The sequence below is a fragment of the Echinops telfairi genome, unplaced genomic scaffold (assembly GCF_000313985.2).
Source record: "Echinops telfairi isolate 266 unplaced genomic scaffold, ASM31398v2 ScPeMD7_22;HRSCAF=79, whole genome shotgun sequence".
NCBI lineage: Eukaryota > Metazoa > Chordata > Mammalia > Afrosoricida > Tenrecidae > Echinops > Echinops telfairi.
This window is the reverse complement of record NW_022103919.1, coordinates 8205477-8221596: the sequence shown is the minus strand read 5'-3', so window position 1 is coordinate 8221596 and position 16120 is coordinate 8205477. Positions and strand designations below refer to the sequence as shown.

The 16120-nt window shown below is 40.5% G+C and overlaps 1 protein-coding gene across 2 annotated transcripts in view; it reads left to right on the top strand.

Moving 5' to 3' along the window:
- TSC1 (TSC complex subunit 1) overlaps positions 1–16120 on the top strand; it is a 78278-nt gene that overhangs the window by 33741 nt on the left and 28417 nt on the right. For both annotated transcript variants that reach the window (XM_004713232.2, XM_045288502.1), the window contains exons 3-8: positions 4050–4236; positions 6315–6418; positions 8226–8378; positions 10424–10568; positions 11956–12110; positions 12629–12702. In XM_004713232.2, the coding sequence (XP_004713289.1) occupies positions 4131–4236; positions 6315–6418; positions 8226–8378; positions 10424–10568; positions 11956–12110; positions 12629–12702 (737 nt within the window). In that variant the 5' untranslated portion in view covers positions 4050–4130. The remainder of the gene's footprint in view (positions 1–4049; positions 4237–6314; positions 6419–8225; positions 8379–10423; positions 10569–11955; positions 12111–12628; positions 12703–16120) is intronic.

Genomic DNA, 16120 nt, shown 5'->3' with positions numbered 1-16120 from the left:
AGGTAACAATTATGAAAAATACAACTTTCCTCTAGTTCCTAAATGCTTCCTCCCCACTCCCACTATCATGACACGAATTCTACCTTGCAAGTCTGGCTAGACCAGCGGATGTACACTGGTACAGATAAGAACTGGAAACACAGGGAATCCAGGGTGGATAATCCCATCAGGACCAGTGGTGTGAGTGGAGATACAGGGCGGGTAGAGGGAGAGTGGGTTGGAAAGAGGGAACCGATTACAAGGATCTATATGTGACCTCCTCCCTGGAGGACGGACAATAGAAAAGTGGGTGAAGGGAGACGTCGGACAGGGCAAGATATGACAAAACAATAATTTATAAATTATCAAGGGTTCGTGAGGGAGGGGAAAAAATGAGGAGCTGATGTCAGGGGTTTAAGTGGAGAGCAAATGTCATGAGAATGATGAGGGCAATGAATGTACAAATGTGCTTTACGCAATTGATGTGTGTATGGATTGTGATAAGAGTTGTATGAACCCCTAATAAAGCGATTAAAAATATTAAAAAATAAATAAAAAAGAAAATTACAACAAACCAAAATAACCAACTTCACTGTCATCAAGTCCACGCTGAGTGATAGAGACCTTACATTACAGGGTAGAACTGCCCTTGTGAGTTCCCAAGATTGTAAGTAACTGTTTATAGAAGCAGAAAGCTCATCTTTCTCCCACAGAGCTACTGGTGTTTTCGAACTGCTGACCTTGCCGTTGTAGCCCAACACATAACCACTACATCAAATTATAACAAGTATTTGTTGATTTGATAGCAGTAAAAACTTTAAAATTTGGTATTACACAACATAATTACTGTTGAAATAAAGTTTAATCATTTTAAGGTTTTTTTAAGCGCTTAATCTAAATTTAGCTTTTCAAGAGTGGAAGGAAAAAAGTCTACATGCAATTAGGAACTCACTGTCCTGGTTTGGTGGTGTATAGAAGATTTTTGGCAAAGGAATGACTTAGTGAGTAGATGCAGTGCACCTTTCTGCTGGACTGAGGCCTCTAGGCACAGTGCAAGGGCTACTTGCTGCTTAGCTGTGCCTCCAGTGCAGTGATGGTGGCCATGAAGGAATTCCATTGTCATTTTTAAGGGACTGAGACAGGTAATGAGTCAGAATTGACTTGATGGCAGTGAGTTTTAGTTTTGGTTTAGAGGTAGGGCAAAATTAATTTACATGGTCTTCTGTTCTCTAGTAAAGGCAGGGCTCTGCTCCTCCTGGAAGTTGCAAATAGAATGTCCTCAGGTTCATCCCGACCTGGAGTCTGCTGGCTGAAAAGTCACTTGAACGTTCAGTTCATTAGTAAGCCTCATTCCAAGAGAGGACTAGGGCACTAGGCACACAAAAAGTAGGGAGTTAATACAGTGTCTCTAATTTAGCACTCCACATCCTGGAGAAAAGGCTTGCTGGTAGAACTTTCTGACACTCTAGGTATCCCGTGTTTTTTTGGAAAGAAGGCCTTTGAGGGAGTTTAAAGTTGAATAGCTTTCTTCATAGCCAATTGAAAATGCACCCAGGGCCTCTTGTGGGAATTGAGAATCAGCTCCTGGGCCTTTCATCTGGTCTTCTCATCAATTCGGGCGATAGCTTACCTGGGACTTGAGGTGACTTAGCTTTAACTGTGGAAAGACTGGGCCTCCACACTTCTAGTGGCTGTTTTGTTTGTGATAGACACATCACGTTGGTCTCAGTTTAGAAGGTTCAACCCTTGTTTTGCCACTTGTCCTTTTGGGGGCTCCAGCGGACTTAAACCTCATTGGAGGTGGCTTGCTTCAAGAGGTTACATGCCCTCTGGTTCTCCTTTTCTCCTTTTTTAAATCATTTTATCGGGGCTTATACAACTCTTATCACAATCCACACATACATCATTTTTGTAAAGCACACTTATACATCCGTTGCCCTCATCATTCTCAAAACACTCGCTTTCCGCTTGGGCTTCTGGCATCAGCTCCTCATTTTTCTCTTTTTTTTTTGGTTCTCCTTTTCTTATACTTGATCTCTGATACTGAAAAACTTAAAAAAAACCAATTCTTTACAAATTGAGATGTAAATCTCTTGCAGTTTCAGAAGTTTTCTCCCAGCATCAGGGGGCACTCTGTAGGCACCAGTCTGCTGCTCCTTTGGCTTTGTCTAAAAATGGGTCTAACTCATCTGGGTTAAGCAGGGTGCTGAGTAAAGTCTAAAAATCACTCCCAGTTGGGGTTAAAATAATGGAAAATTAAGATTAAAAAGTTCCTGCATTCGAATGGTCTTCTCTATCCCCGTAAGTGTGGGCTTTCCAATTCTACAAATCAGAAGTAGCAAAGGGAACAAGGATTTTGATGATGGTCCCAGATGGCCCCGTGTTGAGTGGAGGGCCTGCTGGAGAGGGACTTGTCCTAAAGATGTTCCTCCTTGGCTCTGTTCAGACTCCAGATCAGAATCCCCCTGCTGTTTGCCTGCAGGCACCACAGCCCTTCAAGGAGCCATAGTTAACACAGACGAGGCCTTCCCCGAACAGTCCCAGCTTTCCTCTTTCACTTTCAAACGTCCTCCTTGGTGCTGAGGTGGACTCCACAGCAAGGGTGTCGGCTTGGACTTTTCCCCAGGTGCTATGGAGCCAGTCAGCCCTGGGTTCGGAGGGATGAATCTTCCTGGCTGGCTCAACAGAAACAAAAACCGAGACAGGGTGAAAGGGAAAGGGAAAGCATTACTTTGGTCGTATCAAACAAGGAGCAGGCCATGACTAGAGTCACCAAGGCAAGCTCCTGAAAAAAGACTGGCAGTTTCATACTGTATACAGGAAGTAAATTGAGAGGATTATGGATATGGAACAGACATCTGAAGAATGGTCATGAATGGGGTTACAGTTCATGACCAGGAAATGCCTTGTTGGACTGCTCACTTTCCAGTGTCTTCAGAGATGAGCTGGTCATGTCCTCCCAGCGAGTGACCTAAAGGTGTGCCCTTTTTGCACATGTTCAGTGTGCCAGATCTGACCATAACTGATATTTGATTGTTGTGATGGGATACTTCCCCAGGAGTAATGGGCTCAAAAGGGACAGGTTATTAGGAAGGAAAATACAGGTTAATTATGGGCAATAAAAGAGGTACCTATTTATTTCAACATCTTGTGGCAATATCCTAAGGGTAGGTTCATTGGGGCAAGCTGTGGAATTCACAGCATTACACAGGACTAAGCAGGTTGGGGAGTAGTCTCACTTGATCTAAAATCCACGAGAGTTAGGTGGAGTACAAAAGTAGAGTCACACAAAGGCAACAAGAAATATATGAGATGATGTTTGTAAAAAGTACATGTCATTGTACTTTGTCATTGTGTTGTTAGCACTTTTAAAAAATAAAACCATGTCCAAGACCAAAGTGGGGAAAAGGAATTATAAGTGTATAGAGTGACACTTGGGGAATGTGCTGCTTTTTGTGTATAAAAAAGGTAACATAGTTATCCTTAAAAAAGAGATCCTGAAAAAAAAAAATAAAAAAAAAATTAAAAAAAAAGAGATCCTGGAAGAGAGGAGGATTTGAAGAGAGCAGTTTGATGGTTCATGACAATGGCTACTTCTCAGGTAATCAGTGACATTCAGGTGTGAGACGTGCCAGGGATGAGCATGTACTCCAACATGTGGTCCTGGTTCAGATTACGTGTTGGTCTTATGAGCATGTGGCCTAACCTGGTATACTAGTTTTTAGACTAATGGAATTGTCAAGAAGATAATACTATACTTCTTTTTCTGGAAACTGCTCATCACTGCAGATCAATGAGTTGAAGGTCCTGTGATGGTCAAGCACGGACAATATCAATTTCTTCAGTTTCTCAGTAGTTACATTTCTGTGACCTCATTCAAAATTGTTTAAGATAGGATTATTCTTGCAGGCTAACTTGTTTCATCAACAAATTTCTGGCCAAACATTTCACTGCTTTTAAAATATTTGCTAGTTTGTCATAATGCTTTCTTCTTCTTCTTCTTTTTTTTAATGAGTTAAAATGGGGCCACTTTATCACATCTTTAGCCTTTTCTTTTTTGTCTTTCTCAGTCTGGTAGTGGCACCAATGAAGAGCCTTTGGAGTCTGTAATGCAAGCACTGGAATTGGCCTAAGCTCCTCCATATGAGACAATGGCCCAACAAACAAATATAGGGGCGCTCCTCTCCATGCTAGATTCCTCTAAGCTGGATGTGCGAGATGACATAACAACTGTCTTTAAAGATAACCTCAATTCTGGTAAGCAAAATAATAAAACGTTTTGTTTATCTGCTAATCAGAAGAGATCGACTTACACATGAATAAAGCCTTGATGATAAATTTTAATTGTCATCTTCAGATTGGGACTTCTAAAACCACCCAAAAATGATTAAACACAGATTTGCTATATACGCCGGGGTAGGTACCCGCCTCCAACAAAAAAGAATTTTTTTTCAAAACTATGTATTTAAATTTTTTTACCAAACAACCTTATCACCTTCAAGGTTATCTCCATTACATTTAATACATTTGTCAAATCTGTGATTCTATTCTTGGAAACATTTTTCAAACTCATCTGTTTGGATGCCTGACAGCACCTCCCTCATTTTTTTCTTCACCTGTTCTATATCGTCAAATCACAGTCCTTTCATATCCTTCTCTGCATTTGCAGAAACAAAAAGCATCACAGAGTGAGGTCAGGTGCGGAAGGTACATGGGACAAGAGAGGCATGCTGTTTTTTGCCAAAAACTGGCATAGAGATGGCTGCATGAGCAGGCGCATTGTCGTTGTGGCAAAACCAGTTCTCCCATCTGCCATAAATCAGGCCTTTTTTGTCGCACACTGTTATGGAATCATTTCAGAACTTTTAAATAGAAAACTTGATTAACAGTCTGTCTTGATGGAACGAACTCCAAATGCACTATCACACTCATATAAAAAAAAAGAAAAAAAGAAAAAAGAGCATCATTGTGATCTTTGATTTCACTTGATAAGCTTTATTTGGGTGGGGTGATGATAGCGTCTTCCACTGCTTGATTTTGATGTTTCCTCTCGGGGGTCATAAGAATAGCACCATGTCTCGTCACCATTAATGACCTTGGGAAAAAAGTCTGGGTTGCTTTGGAGCTGTTCTTTCAAAGCACAGCATGTTTCCACTAAATGCTCTTTTTGCTGGTCAGTCAGAACCCAGGGCACACATTTTGCAGTGACCCTTCTCATTCCCAAATCTTCCATTAAAATTTGCTGAACTGAGCTAAAGAAAGTCCAGAAACTTCCCCATCTCTTCAGTGGTCCGGTGTTGGTCTTCAGGCACAAGTGCACGGATTTTGTTGACCTTTTCATCTGTTCTGGAAGGTGATGGACATCCAGAATGAGGTTTGTTATCATTCGATATTTCACCTTTTTTGAAATGAGAAAACCACTCGGATGCGACGCTCGAGTTTTTCCCATGGTGCTGCCCTTGTAAGCTGTGTTCAACATCACAACAGTTTCTGCGGCAGTTTTTCCTAGCAGGAAACAAAATTTCATAGCCACACATTGTTCTCTTAAATCATCCATCACAAAAAGACGAGATTCCAACGAAACTGCTTTTATGAAAAAATTCACTGCGACCAGAGAGAACCTTCCCAGGTGATGCCACTGGGTGCACTAACTCAGAGCGAGTTGCTCGATGCTCATCTAGTGGGAGAAATGCGAACTACAAACTTCTGCCCAGTGGAGCTTTTTTCAGTTTTTTGGGGGGTACCCTCTCATATGTATGTATTCTGAACTTTTGGTTTTGAAAATACTAAGTACACAGAGACATAGAAGTTAAACAAAAAAATCACATGCTTGCCCAGCTTTAGAGGGTCTGTTCACTCTTCATGCCATCTAGCCTTTGACTCCTGCTCACTCTTGAGTATTTTAGAGCAGATTCTAGATTTATTGTTTTATCTAGAAATAATGTATGTGTTTTTAATATGTAAAATGCTGTTTAATACGAGATATAAAAAAGGCGGGGTAGAGAAAAAAATGAGATAAACTGTGTACACTGATATGGGAAGCTGTCTGCAACACATTGTGAATTGAACCATACAAACTGGACATGAGGGCGTGTGTGTGTGTGTGTGTGTGTGTGTGTGTGTGTAAGAATGAGAGATAAGACTTTCATTTAATAAGTTGTAAAATGGTGATTTTTTTTAATGCTTTTATAAGTAGACAAATATGTTTATAATTCTGTTTGAATAGATGTAAATATGAAGACTTGCATTTTTGAGTTTTGTGACAGGAAATTATTTGAGGAAAATGTAGGGTGTTTGAAGAGATACTATTGTAAATTACCCTTTTGTTTGTTGAGACCGAGGACCTATGCTTGTAAACACCTTGGTGGATTATTACCTGGAAACCAATTCTCAGCCGGTATTGCACATCCTGACTACACTGCAGGAGCCACATGATAAGGTAACTGCTGAAATGTAAGAGGGAGAGTACCCAATCCCTTCTTTGAGAGTACTGTAGCAATGCTCATACAGATCCACTGCACAGTTTCTCCAGTGTACTCCTCCTCTTTATTCCATGGGTGACATTGTTGAAGGACCCTGGTTTCCTGAAAACTTGACAAAATTAGTTTCAGAGGCTTCTTTAGATCTTTTTTCTAAATTGTATTAATTCTTTTTAAAAAAATTTTTATTGGGGGCTTGCACAACTCTTATCACAATCCATACATCCATCCATTGTGTCAAGCACATTTGTACATTTGTTGCCATCATTCTCAAAACATTTGCTTTCTACTTGAGCCCTTGATATCAGCTCATTTCCCCTCCCTCCCTCCCCTCTCCCCCCTCCCTCGTGAGCCCTTGATAATTTATAGATTATTATTATTATTTTGTCATACCATACACTGTCCGATGTCTCCCTTCACCCAAGTTTTTGCTGTCCATTAAATTGTATTAATTCTTTTTTTTTCTTTCTTTTGTGAGTCAGTGAGTGAGAGAGTAAGAGTGAGTGAGAGAGAGTGAGTGAGAGAGTGAGTGAGACAGTGAGTCAGTGAGTGAGAGTGAGTCAGTGAGTGAGTGAAAGTGAGAGTGAGTAAGTGAGAGTGAGTGAGTGAGAGTGAGTGAGTAAGAGTGGGTGAGAGTGAGTGAGTGAGTGAGTGAGTGAGTGAGCGAGAGTGAGTTAGTGAGTGAAAGTGAGAGAGTGAGTGAGAAAGAGTGAGTGAGTGAGACAGTGAGTCAGTGAGTGAGAGTGAGTCAGCGAGTGAAAGAGAGTAAGAGAGTGAGTGAGTGAGTGAGACAGTGAGTCAATGAGTGAGTGAGTGAGAGAGTAAGAGAGTGAGTGAGTGAGTGAGACAGTGAGTGAGTGAGAGTGAGTCAGCGAGTGAAAGAGAATGAGAGAGAGAAAGAGTGAGTGAGTAAGTGAGACAGTGAGTCAGTGAGTGAGTGAGAGTGAGTGAGAGAGTAAGAGAGTGAGTAAGTGAGTGAGACAGTGAGTGAGTGAGAGTGAGTCAGCGAGTGAGAGAGAGAGAGTAAGAGTGAGTGAGTAAGTGAGACAGTGAGTCAGTGAGAGAAAGAGAGTGAGTGAGTGAGTGAGTGAGAGTCAGTGAGTGAGAGTGAGTCAGTGAGAGTGAGAGTGAGTAAGAGAGTGAGAGTGAGTCAGTGAGTGAGAGTGAGTGAGTGAGTGAGTGAAAGAGAGTGAGTGAGTGAGTGAATGTAAGAGAGTGTGAGTGAGTGAGAATGAGAGAGTGAGTCAAATTGTATTAATTCTAATGCTATAATCATACTGCAACAATTTGACCCATAAGTTACCCATCTTTCGATAGCCTTTTTAGATATTTTGTTACTGTTTTAATTCTGAGGTGGATTTTAACTTCAAATACATAATATATATTTGGAGCCAAACTCTCTAAGCTGGGCTACTATAGCAATAAGTGGCTGCTTCCTTTCCCACTTTCAGCAAGAAGTGGCTTTTTTTTTTTTTCTTTTTTCCAGAAAGAAGCACTGCATAGGCATGTCCTCTTCTTTTTGCATACCTATATGATGGGGATCTTTTTTCAGGAGTTGTAAACTAGCTGCCATCTCTCAGGTCAAATTCAGAAGTGCTTTGTTTGCTAATTTGGTTGAAAAAAACCTTGAATTTGATCTCTTTACCCACTTGACCCTAACTTTACATTAAAGGGAAGAGTTGGGAGACTGGAGTGTATTCTTGCTGCCTTAATTGGGGTCAACATCACACGTTCATCTGAGGATTTATTGTTCTTTTGTATGTTTAGCACCTCTTGGACAAGATTAACGAACACGTGGGCAAAGCCACCACTCGTTTATCCATCCTCTCTCTCTTGGGGCATGTGATACGACTTCAGCCGTCATGGAAGCACAAGCTCTCTCAAGCACCTCTTTTGCCTTCTTTACTAAAATGTCTCAAGGTAGGATGCTTGAAAATATTGGAGTGAAAGGACTGTACAAATAGTTTTGAAATTTTGCACAATTTAAAATACTCAAGCTCAAATTTAACTTTAGAGTGAAAAACAAGACAGTTTGTTTTCCTCAAAGGTAAGGAATGCTACTCAGAGTTGTTGGTTGATGAGTACGTGCTCACATGCATCCGGGTGTTTTCTCTTCTTTGTCCAAGCAAATCTGGTAAAATTTCAGTCAGATTGCTTCAAAAATTACTTCTTCCAAATCTCTTCCTGCCTTCGTCCTCTAATCTTTCCCAAGTCAGGAACACAGCTAATAGGTATGGTGTCTTAGTAGAACAGTGGCTTAGGGATTCTTATCAGTAAAAACATGTTCTGTTTGCAGCTATAATTAAGGTTTTGTTGGTATAAGAACTAATGAATTATAGTCCACCACCACCCCAACACCCCCTACTAAATCTAGTGCATTTTTCTACATAGGGAGTGACAACCTAAATAGAACTTTATGGTTTTATGTGCTTAATCTGTTTTAGTTCCTGGACTGGCATCCTACCTTATAAAATTAGAAAAATATGCTTAGCATTAACTGCCAGTACCTCACAGAGACAAGAACATTTCTACTAGTATTTGTTCCAGGACGGCATTCCCTTTGGAGTCCTCTAATACACACCATGAGAACTGAGTTTTGTCTTTGCCAGCCAGGTAACTGTGCGTTCTTCTCTCGAGAGGTGGGCCAAGGAGTCACACTGTTAGGACATCATAAAAATCTTGATTTAATGTTAAGAATAAAAGAACAATTTGGAACAGCTTAATTTAAAAAAATTAAATTGAGAATATTATCTCCTTTTGAAGATATTTATTATTAGTTCAGATTATGGGAAACACTGTCCCCTAAAGAGTAAGCCTGGAAAATGATTCATTGAGTCTTCTGTTAGAATGTTGTGCTACACTGAACTATGGTTAGTTGTTTTTTGCTGGAAATCATCATTTACATGGTAATATATTCTCTTTTCTTTTACCAATATATTAATTGCATTCTTCTTACCAGATATGTCTGTTGTAACAAAAGGCGTAGTGCTTGGCATAAAATTTAAATATATTTACAGCTTTATTTCCAGACTCATAGATTACTTTAATCATAGTAATAATTCTGCTTCAACCTTTTGCTTTTTGTTCAATTTTTCTATTGTGAATTAGTTGGGGAGATTTACATTTTAGATCATCAACTCCACATTGAACAGTTTAAACCACTCATCACCCCCATCCCACCCCCCATATTCTACCCTACCCCCCTTCTCTGATTTCTCAAAAATGCCTCAGCTCTTTAAATTAATAACTTAATTTCTGAAATCTGGATTTTAGTTACTTGGCAAACACTCATAATTAATTATGAGTCAGGTGAGCTGCTGTAGCTAGTCTGAGTTGATTCATTATCCATTGTGTATTTAGTGTCTTCAATTAGCCTAATGATATGTGACCCAGTAGGCATGGTCATAGGTTACCATATCGTCTCCTATTTGTCGATCTCTAAATATTGCTCTCACAGTAACCCATCACGTGGACTTATTGCTCTATGCATTTCTTCTTAAATTATATTTCTGTGGTTGCAGTTCTTTAAAAAATAGCCAATTATTTGTCAATGTATAATAATTTTTTAATGAACTTGACAAGAAAAATATTTTAGGGTTCAGATGAATGAAGCAAAACAGAACAACATTCCTCTGTTCTGTTAAAAAGCAGAATATGTTGATGCTATAAACATCTTAAAGGCTTTAGGACTTGGAAACCCCTGAGTCAAGTTTAAACTCATCCCTTGGTTGAAACACAATATGAGCATATTGTAAATGACCCTCACAGACTCGTTAAAGTAGAGCAAGCCTTCAGCAGTTTCTTGTTGAGTCTGTTAGGTCTTTAGGGATGGGAAATGGGAATACAAGTGAACTGCTAGTGTGCGGCTCCTTTATGATGTAGAACCTCTTCGTGCACCATATAGCATTTCCCCTAATGCTGATCCTAACATGTGTCTGACAGGTTTCTTGACTTTCCCCCTGCAGACTGACACTGATGTAGTAGTCCTCACAACAGGAGTTTTAGTGTTGATAACCATGCTACCGATGATTCCACAGTCCGGGAAACAACACCTTCATGATTTCTTTGATATTTTTGGCCGTCTTTCAACTTGGTGCCTGAAGAAACCAGGTAAAGTTCTCTGTATATACCTGTCAGAAAATACAGGTGACTATTTCCCAGTTTTGATTAACAGCTCAGGGGCTGTAAGGGAAGACAGACAGAATGCCATAGCTGAAAGGTGTTTTCACGACCCAGATGAGATCACGGACTTGGCATGAATAAGAAGCATGTCCTTTGAGAAACCTTTATTTTGGTTGGTTGCTCAAGTGGATTCGTTGTCAGAAAGAAATTGAGTAGTAGGATTTAAAACTTTCTAATTTTCAAGCATTTAAACTGAAAACAACTTTCATCTAGATTCTAGACTGTCACTAGAGGACTGAACTTGCTGAACATTTTGTCTTATTCTGCTGGTCTGTTGTGACACAAGTTTCCAGTTTTGAGAACCTGTTTGTTCACTGTACAATATAGAAGAGGAAGGAAAACACGTGTCCTACTTATAATTAGCATTCTTATTTCAAATGCTGTAGGACTACCCCCTCCCCTCCATTGACAGATAGCACAGTTGTGTCAGTATGATTTAGAAGCTATAAACATCTGACTTTGGAATCTTCTGGTAAGCCCAGCATGAGATACCCATATTGAAAGGGTGAACTGTATAAGACCTGTGAAACGCAATAGTGTGGCTTTCTCTACAGGATTAAATAACCAAGCACAAGACCCATATGATGCCAGCTTATTTAGTGACATCTTCTTTGGGACAAAGGAGTGGTCTCTCTATCTGTGTGGAAAAGCTCTGTGTATACTACAGACATGGGCTTTCCCATAAGATCTAGGTGAGGGAGATTAAATGTGCAAGGTTTCTCCCTCAGCAGTGTATATAGGTAGCTCATAAAAATCAGTCTCTGGCTAATAGTCTTGTCATTACATCCCTTTTAATCTGCATAGCTAAGATTGCATACTGATTGTACAAGACTCACATAGTCATCTCACAGTTATTTGAATAGCTGTGACACATTGCGCATAGAAAAGGCACAGAGGACGGACGGAGAGGTGAGTCTGAGTCTCTGTCCTTGCTAGACTCGTGCTTACTTTGGCAACAGAGACGTCGAGTTAGACATTTCAGGCTATCACTAGAAAGGTAGTTCAGTGCTAGGAGGATGTGTGGGAGTCTTGAGGAGGAAGACTGGAAAAAAAGGCAGGGGTTAGGTTAGTAAGAGCCTTTACAAGGCACACTTAGTAGATTGGGTTTTAGCCAAAGGTCATGGGGAGCCATTGATTTCAAGTTGGGATGTCTGGTGTGCTCAGATTTGCAGTTTAGAAAGCCACTGACTTGCTATCTTTGGAAAAAAGGGGGATCAAATAAAAGGTCCTGCCAGCATCTGTGTGTTTGTGGCTGTTTTGACAAATGCAAATCTTTTCTCCTACTCCGTCTCCTTTAAACCCTTTTCCTTTTTAGGCCATGTGACAGAAATCTATCTTGTCCATCTCCACGCGAGTGTTTATGCCCTCTTTCATCGCCTTTATGGGATGTACCCATGCAACTTTGTCTCCTTTCTACGGTCTCACTACAGTATGAAGGAAAACTTGGAGACTTTTGAAGAAGTGGTTAAGGTAAATTATAATTGCTCCTTTATTTGATACCATACTTTCATACAAACTACCTTTCTAACCTTTTGGTAGAGGAGAATTTTGGGTGGGGGATGAGGAGGAATCAGGTTTTTTTTAATGGTAATTGTTTCTTTGAGATATAATTCACATACCTTATAGTTCATCCATTTAAATTATATAAGTCAGCGCTTTTCAGTATAGCCACAGAGTTGTACCACAACCAATTTTAGAATGTTTTCATCATTCCAAGAAGAAATTCTGTGTCTGCTAGCTATCGCTCCTCATTTCCCCTAGTTTTTATCCCTCAGCCTTAGGTAACAACTAATTTCTATATCCATTTGCCTATACGTTCATATAAATGGTATTATACAATATGTGGTCTTATGTGAATGATTTATTTCACTTACCATAAAGATTTCAAGGCCCTTTGTATTGTAGCATGTACTAGTACTTAGTCCTTATTCAGTGCCAAATGGTATTTCATTCAGCATTTTCTAATTTGTTAACCCAAACTCTTGTAGCCAATGATGGAGCATGTGCGAATTCATCCGGAGTTAGTGACTGGATCTAAGGACCATGAACTGGACCCTCGGAGGTATGGAAACTAAATTGCATAGTGACACAGAATTTTAAAGACTTTCTTGAGAAATTGAATATGTAATCTGGGAAATGTCCCCATTGTTTGGGACTATAGATGTTCTTCTACATATAGAATAATTTTATTTTAAGGACTCATACAACTTTCTGTGAGTTTAAAACATATTTCTACCATCTTGCTGCCTTAGCGAGAGCGAGATGTTTCAGTGAAGGTGCGCGCCCTGCAGGACATCCAGGGAAACTTATACTTGGGTGGTACCAGTTATTTCCAAGCGGGCGATGGAGTGTGTGGCTGTACACAAGTGGGTCGCAGAGAGTCTATATATACCGAGTGCTTAGCTGTCTTAGGCCCCTTTCTTCATCCTGCATTGACAGGTGATTGCCATGCTCAGTGAGGCCCTGCAGAAGCCCCCAGCATATTTATTCTCTGGAGAAACTGAGTGTGAGAGACTCTTAGCTTGAGGAGAGCAGGTAGGATGGAGCTGGAGTTGGTGTTGGGACTGAAAGAAGGCAGTTAAATGAAACGGTACATATTGAGCTGCGAGGTGAGGTGAGACTCTCAGCTCCCTCCCCATGTTCTTTTCCTGGCTACCCCAGGCTTATGGGCCCTGGACGGAAGAATGAACCTGTTTTGGAGAAACTGACTCACAGAGAGTGACATTTCATGATTCTGCCACTGAAAAAACTGACTGTCTGCCCGATTCCCTTATAACTCTAAACTCACTCCCATTAAGTCGATTCTGACTCATAGTAGCCCTATGAGACAGGGTAGAACTGCACCTGTAGGTGTCCAAGACTACAACTCTTTACAGGAGTAGAAAGCCTCATCTTTATCCAGAGGAATGGCTGGTGGTTCCGAATTGCTGGCCTTGCAGTTAGCACCCTGTGGTAGTCCGGGTAGACTAGAGAAACAAATTCATAAAGACATTCATATGTGTATACGAAAGAGCTTTATATACAAAAGCAGTCGGGTATTGAGAAAACATCCAATCCAGATCAAGTTCATAAGTCCAAAATTAGCCCGCATGTCTGATACCAATCTGTAAATTCCTCTTCAGACTCACACAATGACGCTGAATGCAGGAAGACCACAGGTCAGTGGGTGGAAAGCCTTGTGGCTCCAGTGGCATTGGAAGCATCTCAGTGCTGGCAGGGTTCTCCACATGGCTCCTTCAGCTCCAGGGCTCTAGCGTAGTTCCATGTGTCTTGTCCATAGGAATGTCTTGCAGGGAATGAGCGTGTGTCCTGCCTCCAATGAGCTATTTATCTCCTTAGCGCCTCCAAATGAGGTCATCAAGCTGTGACCTGATTGACAGCTTAAACTCCACCCCTTTATTCTTTAAGTCTCAAATTGACAACAGATATGTCACTACCACACAGCCCAACTCATAACTACTTCTCTACAAACCTGGCCTCTTCACGCAATCAGTTCCCTGGTGACCCTGTCGGGTGTTACTGCAAGGTTGGTGGTGCAAAACCACCAGCCACTCTGCAGGAGAAAGCCAAGGCTATCTGTTCCCATAAAGATTTATAACTTCAAAAACCCTGTATCGTCTCTCTATGAGTTAGAATTGACTTGATGGCAATTACTTTGGGTTTGTATTATTATTTGGGATTTATTGTGAAATATATGTATGTAGAAAAGTATATAAACATATATGTAAAATTAAGTAATAATTTCTGAATGCCACCACAGAGCTAAAGAAATACAAGGAACTATATGTGACCTCCTCCCTGGGGGACGGACAACAGAAAAGTGGGTGAAGGGAGACGTCGGACAGGGCAAGATATGACAAAATAATAATTTATAAATTATCAAGGGCTCATGAGGGAGGGGAAAAATGAGGACCTAATGCCAGGGGCTTAAGTGGAGAGGAAATGTTTTGAGAATGATGAGGGCAACGAATGAATGTACAAATGTGCTTTACACAATTGATGTATGTATGGATTGTGATAAGAATTGTATGAGCCCCTAATAAAATGGTTTAAAAAAAAAAGAAATACAGCATTAAAAATCCTCTGTAAAATCCTCCCCAGTTGAAGCTGTCTTTCTCTCTTGTCCCCCATCCCACCTACTGCCTTTTTAAAAAAATCTCTTTTAAAAAAAAATCATACATCCATTGTATCAAGCATATTTGTACATAAGTTGCCAGCATCATTTTCTAAACATTTACTTTTAAAAATTATTATTATGAATCATTTTATTGGGGAGCTCATACAAATCTTATAACAATCCATCATTCAATTGTATTAAGCACACTTACATATATGTTGCCATCAACATTTCCAAAACACTTTCTTTTCTACTTGAGCCCTTGGTATTAGCTCCTCTTTTCCCCTCCTGTCCACCCTCGTGAATCCTTAATCAATTATATATTATTATTGTAATTTTGTGTCTTAAACTATCCATTGTCTCACTACACCCACATTTCTGTTATTTGTCCCCCTGGGGGTGGCGCTATATATCCAACTTTGTGATAGGTTCCCCCTTTTTTCCTCCCCCCTCCAACATTTACTTTCTATTTGAGCCCTTGTATCAGCTCTTTTTTCTCTTCCTCCCCCTTCCCACTCTTGTGACCCCTTGATAAATTATGTTATTATTATTTTCATATCTTATACCAACCACTGTCTCCCTTCACCCAAGTTTCTGTTGTTTGTCCCCCTGTGGTGGTAGTGGTGAGGGGGTTATGCGTCAATCATTGTGATCGCCACCTGTTGCTTTTATGTTAATCATTCTCTGGTTCTTCTTTAAGGAGCCCTGGTGGTACAATGGTTAAGTGCTCAACTACTAACTGAAAGGTATGCAGTTCAAATCCACCAGTCACTCTGCAAGAGAACGATCTGGCAGTTGGATTCCATTAAAAACTACATCCTTAAAAACTTTATTGGGCGATTCTACTCTGTCCTGTAGGGTTGCTGTGAGTTGGGATCCACTCAACGGCATTGAGTTTGTTGTTGTTGTTGTTCTATTTTGAAAAGCTGATTAGGAAGCCAAGCTTGGCTAAGGAAGGAGCAGTTCTGCCACTAGTCCATGAAGATTTCCAGGAGACAAAGAGATGAACATAGTGTCTGTGTGTTGGTCTGGCTTCACCTTCCTTGAGAGTTTACAAAAACCCTTTCTGAGGAAGTTAGTGGGCAAGGCCAGGAGTGAGTTCTTGGAAGTGTAAGGCTTACCCAAGTCAGGGCATCAGCCAACGCTTAGAGAGAAGGTCAAGTACCAAATGTGCTGCTGAAATGTGGCCAGAGGATGTAACTGCTCTTGTGTTTTCTGCTTCTAAGCTCACTGTGGCCTGCTTGAAGCTCTTCCGGGTAGGTCTAAGGAAAAAACTGCTGTGGGATGGAATGACTGTCCTCAGCTGATCCCTACAAAGAGGGGAGAATAGAACTTCGTCAGTACTTGATCAAGATGAGCTAAA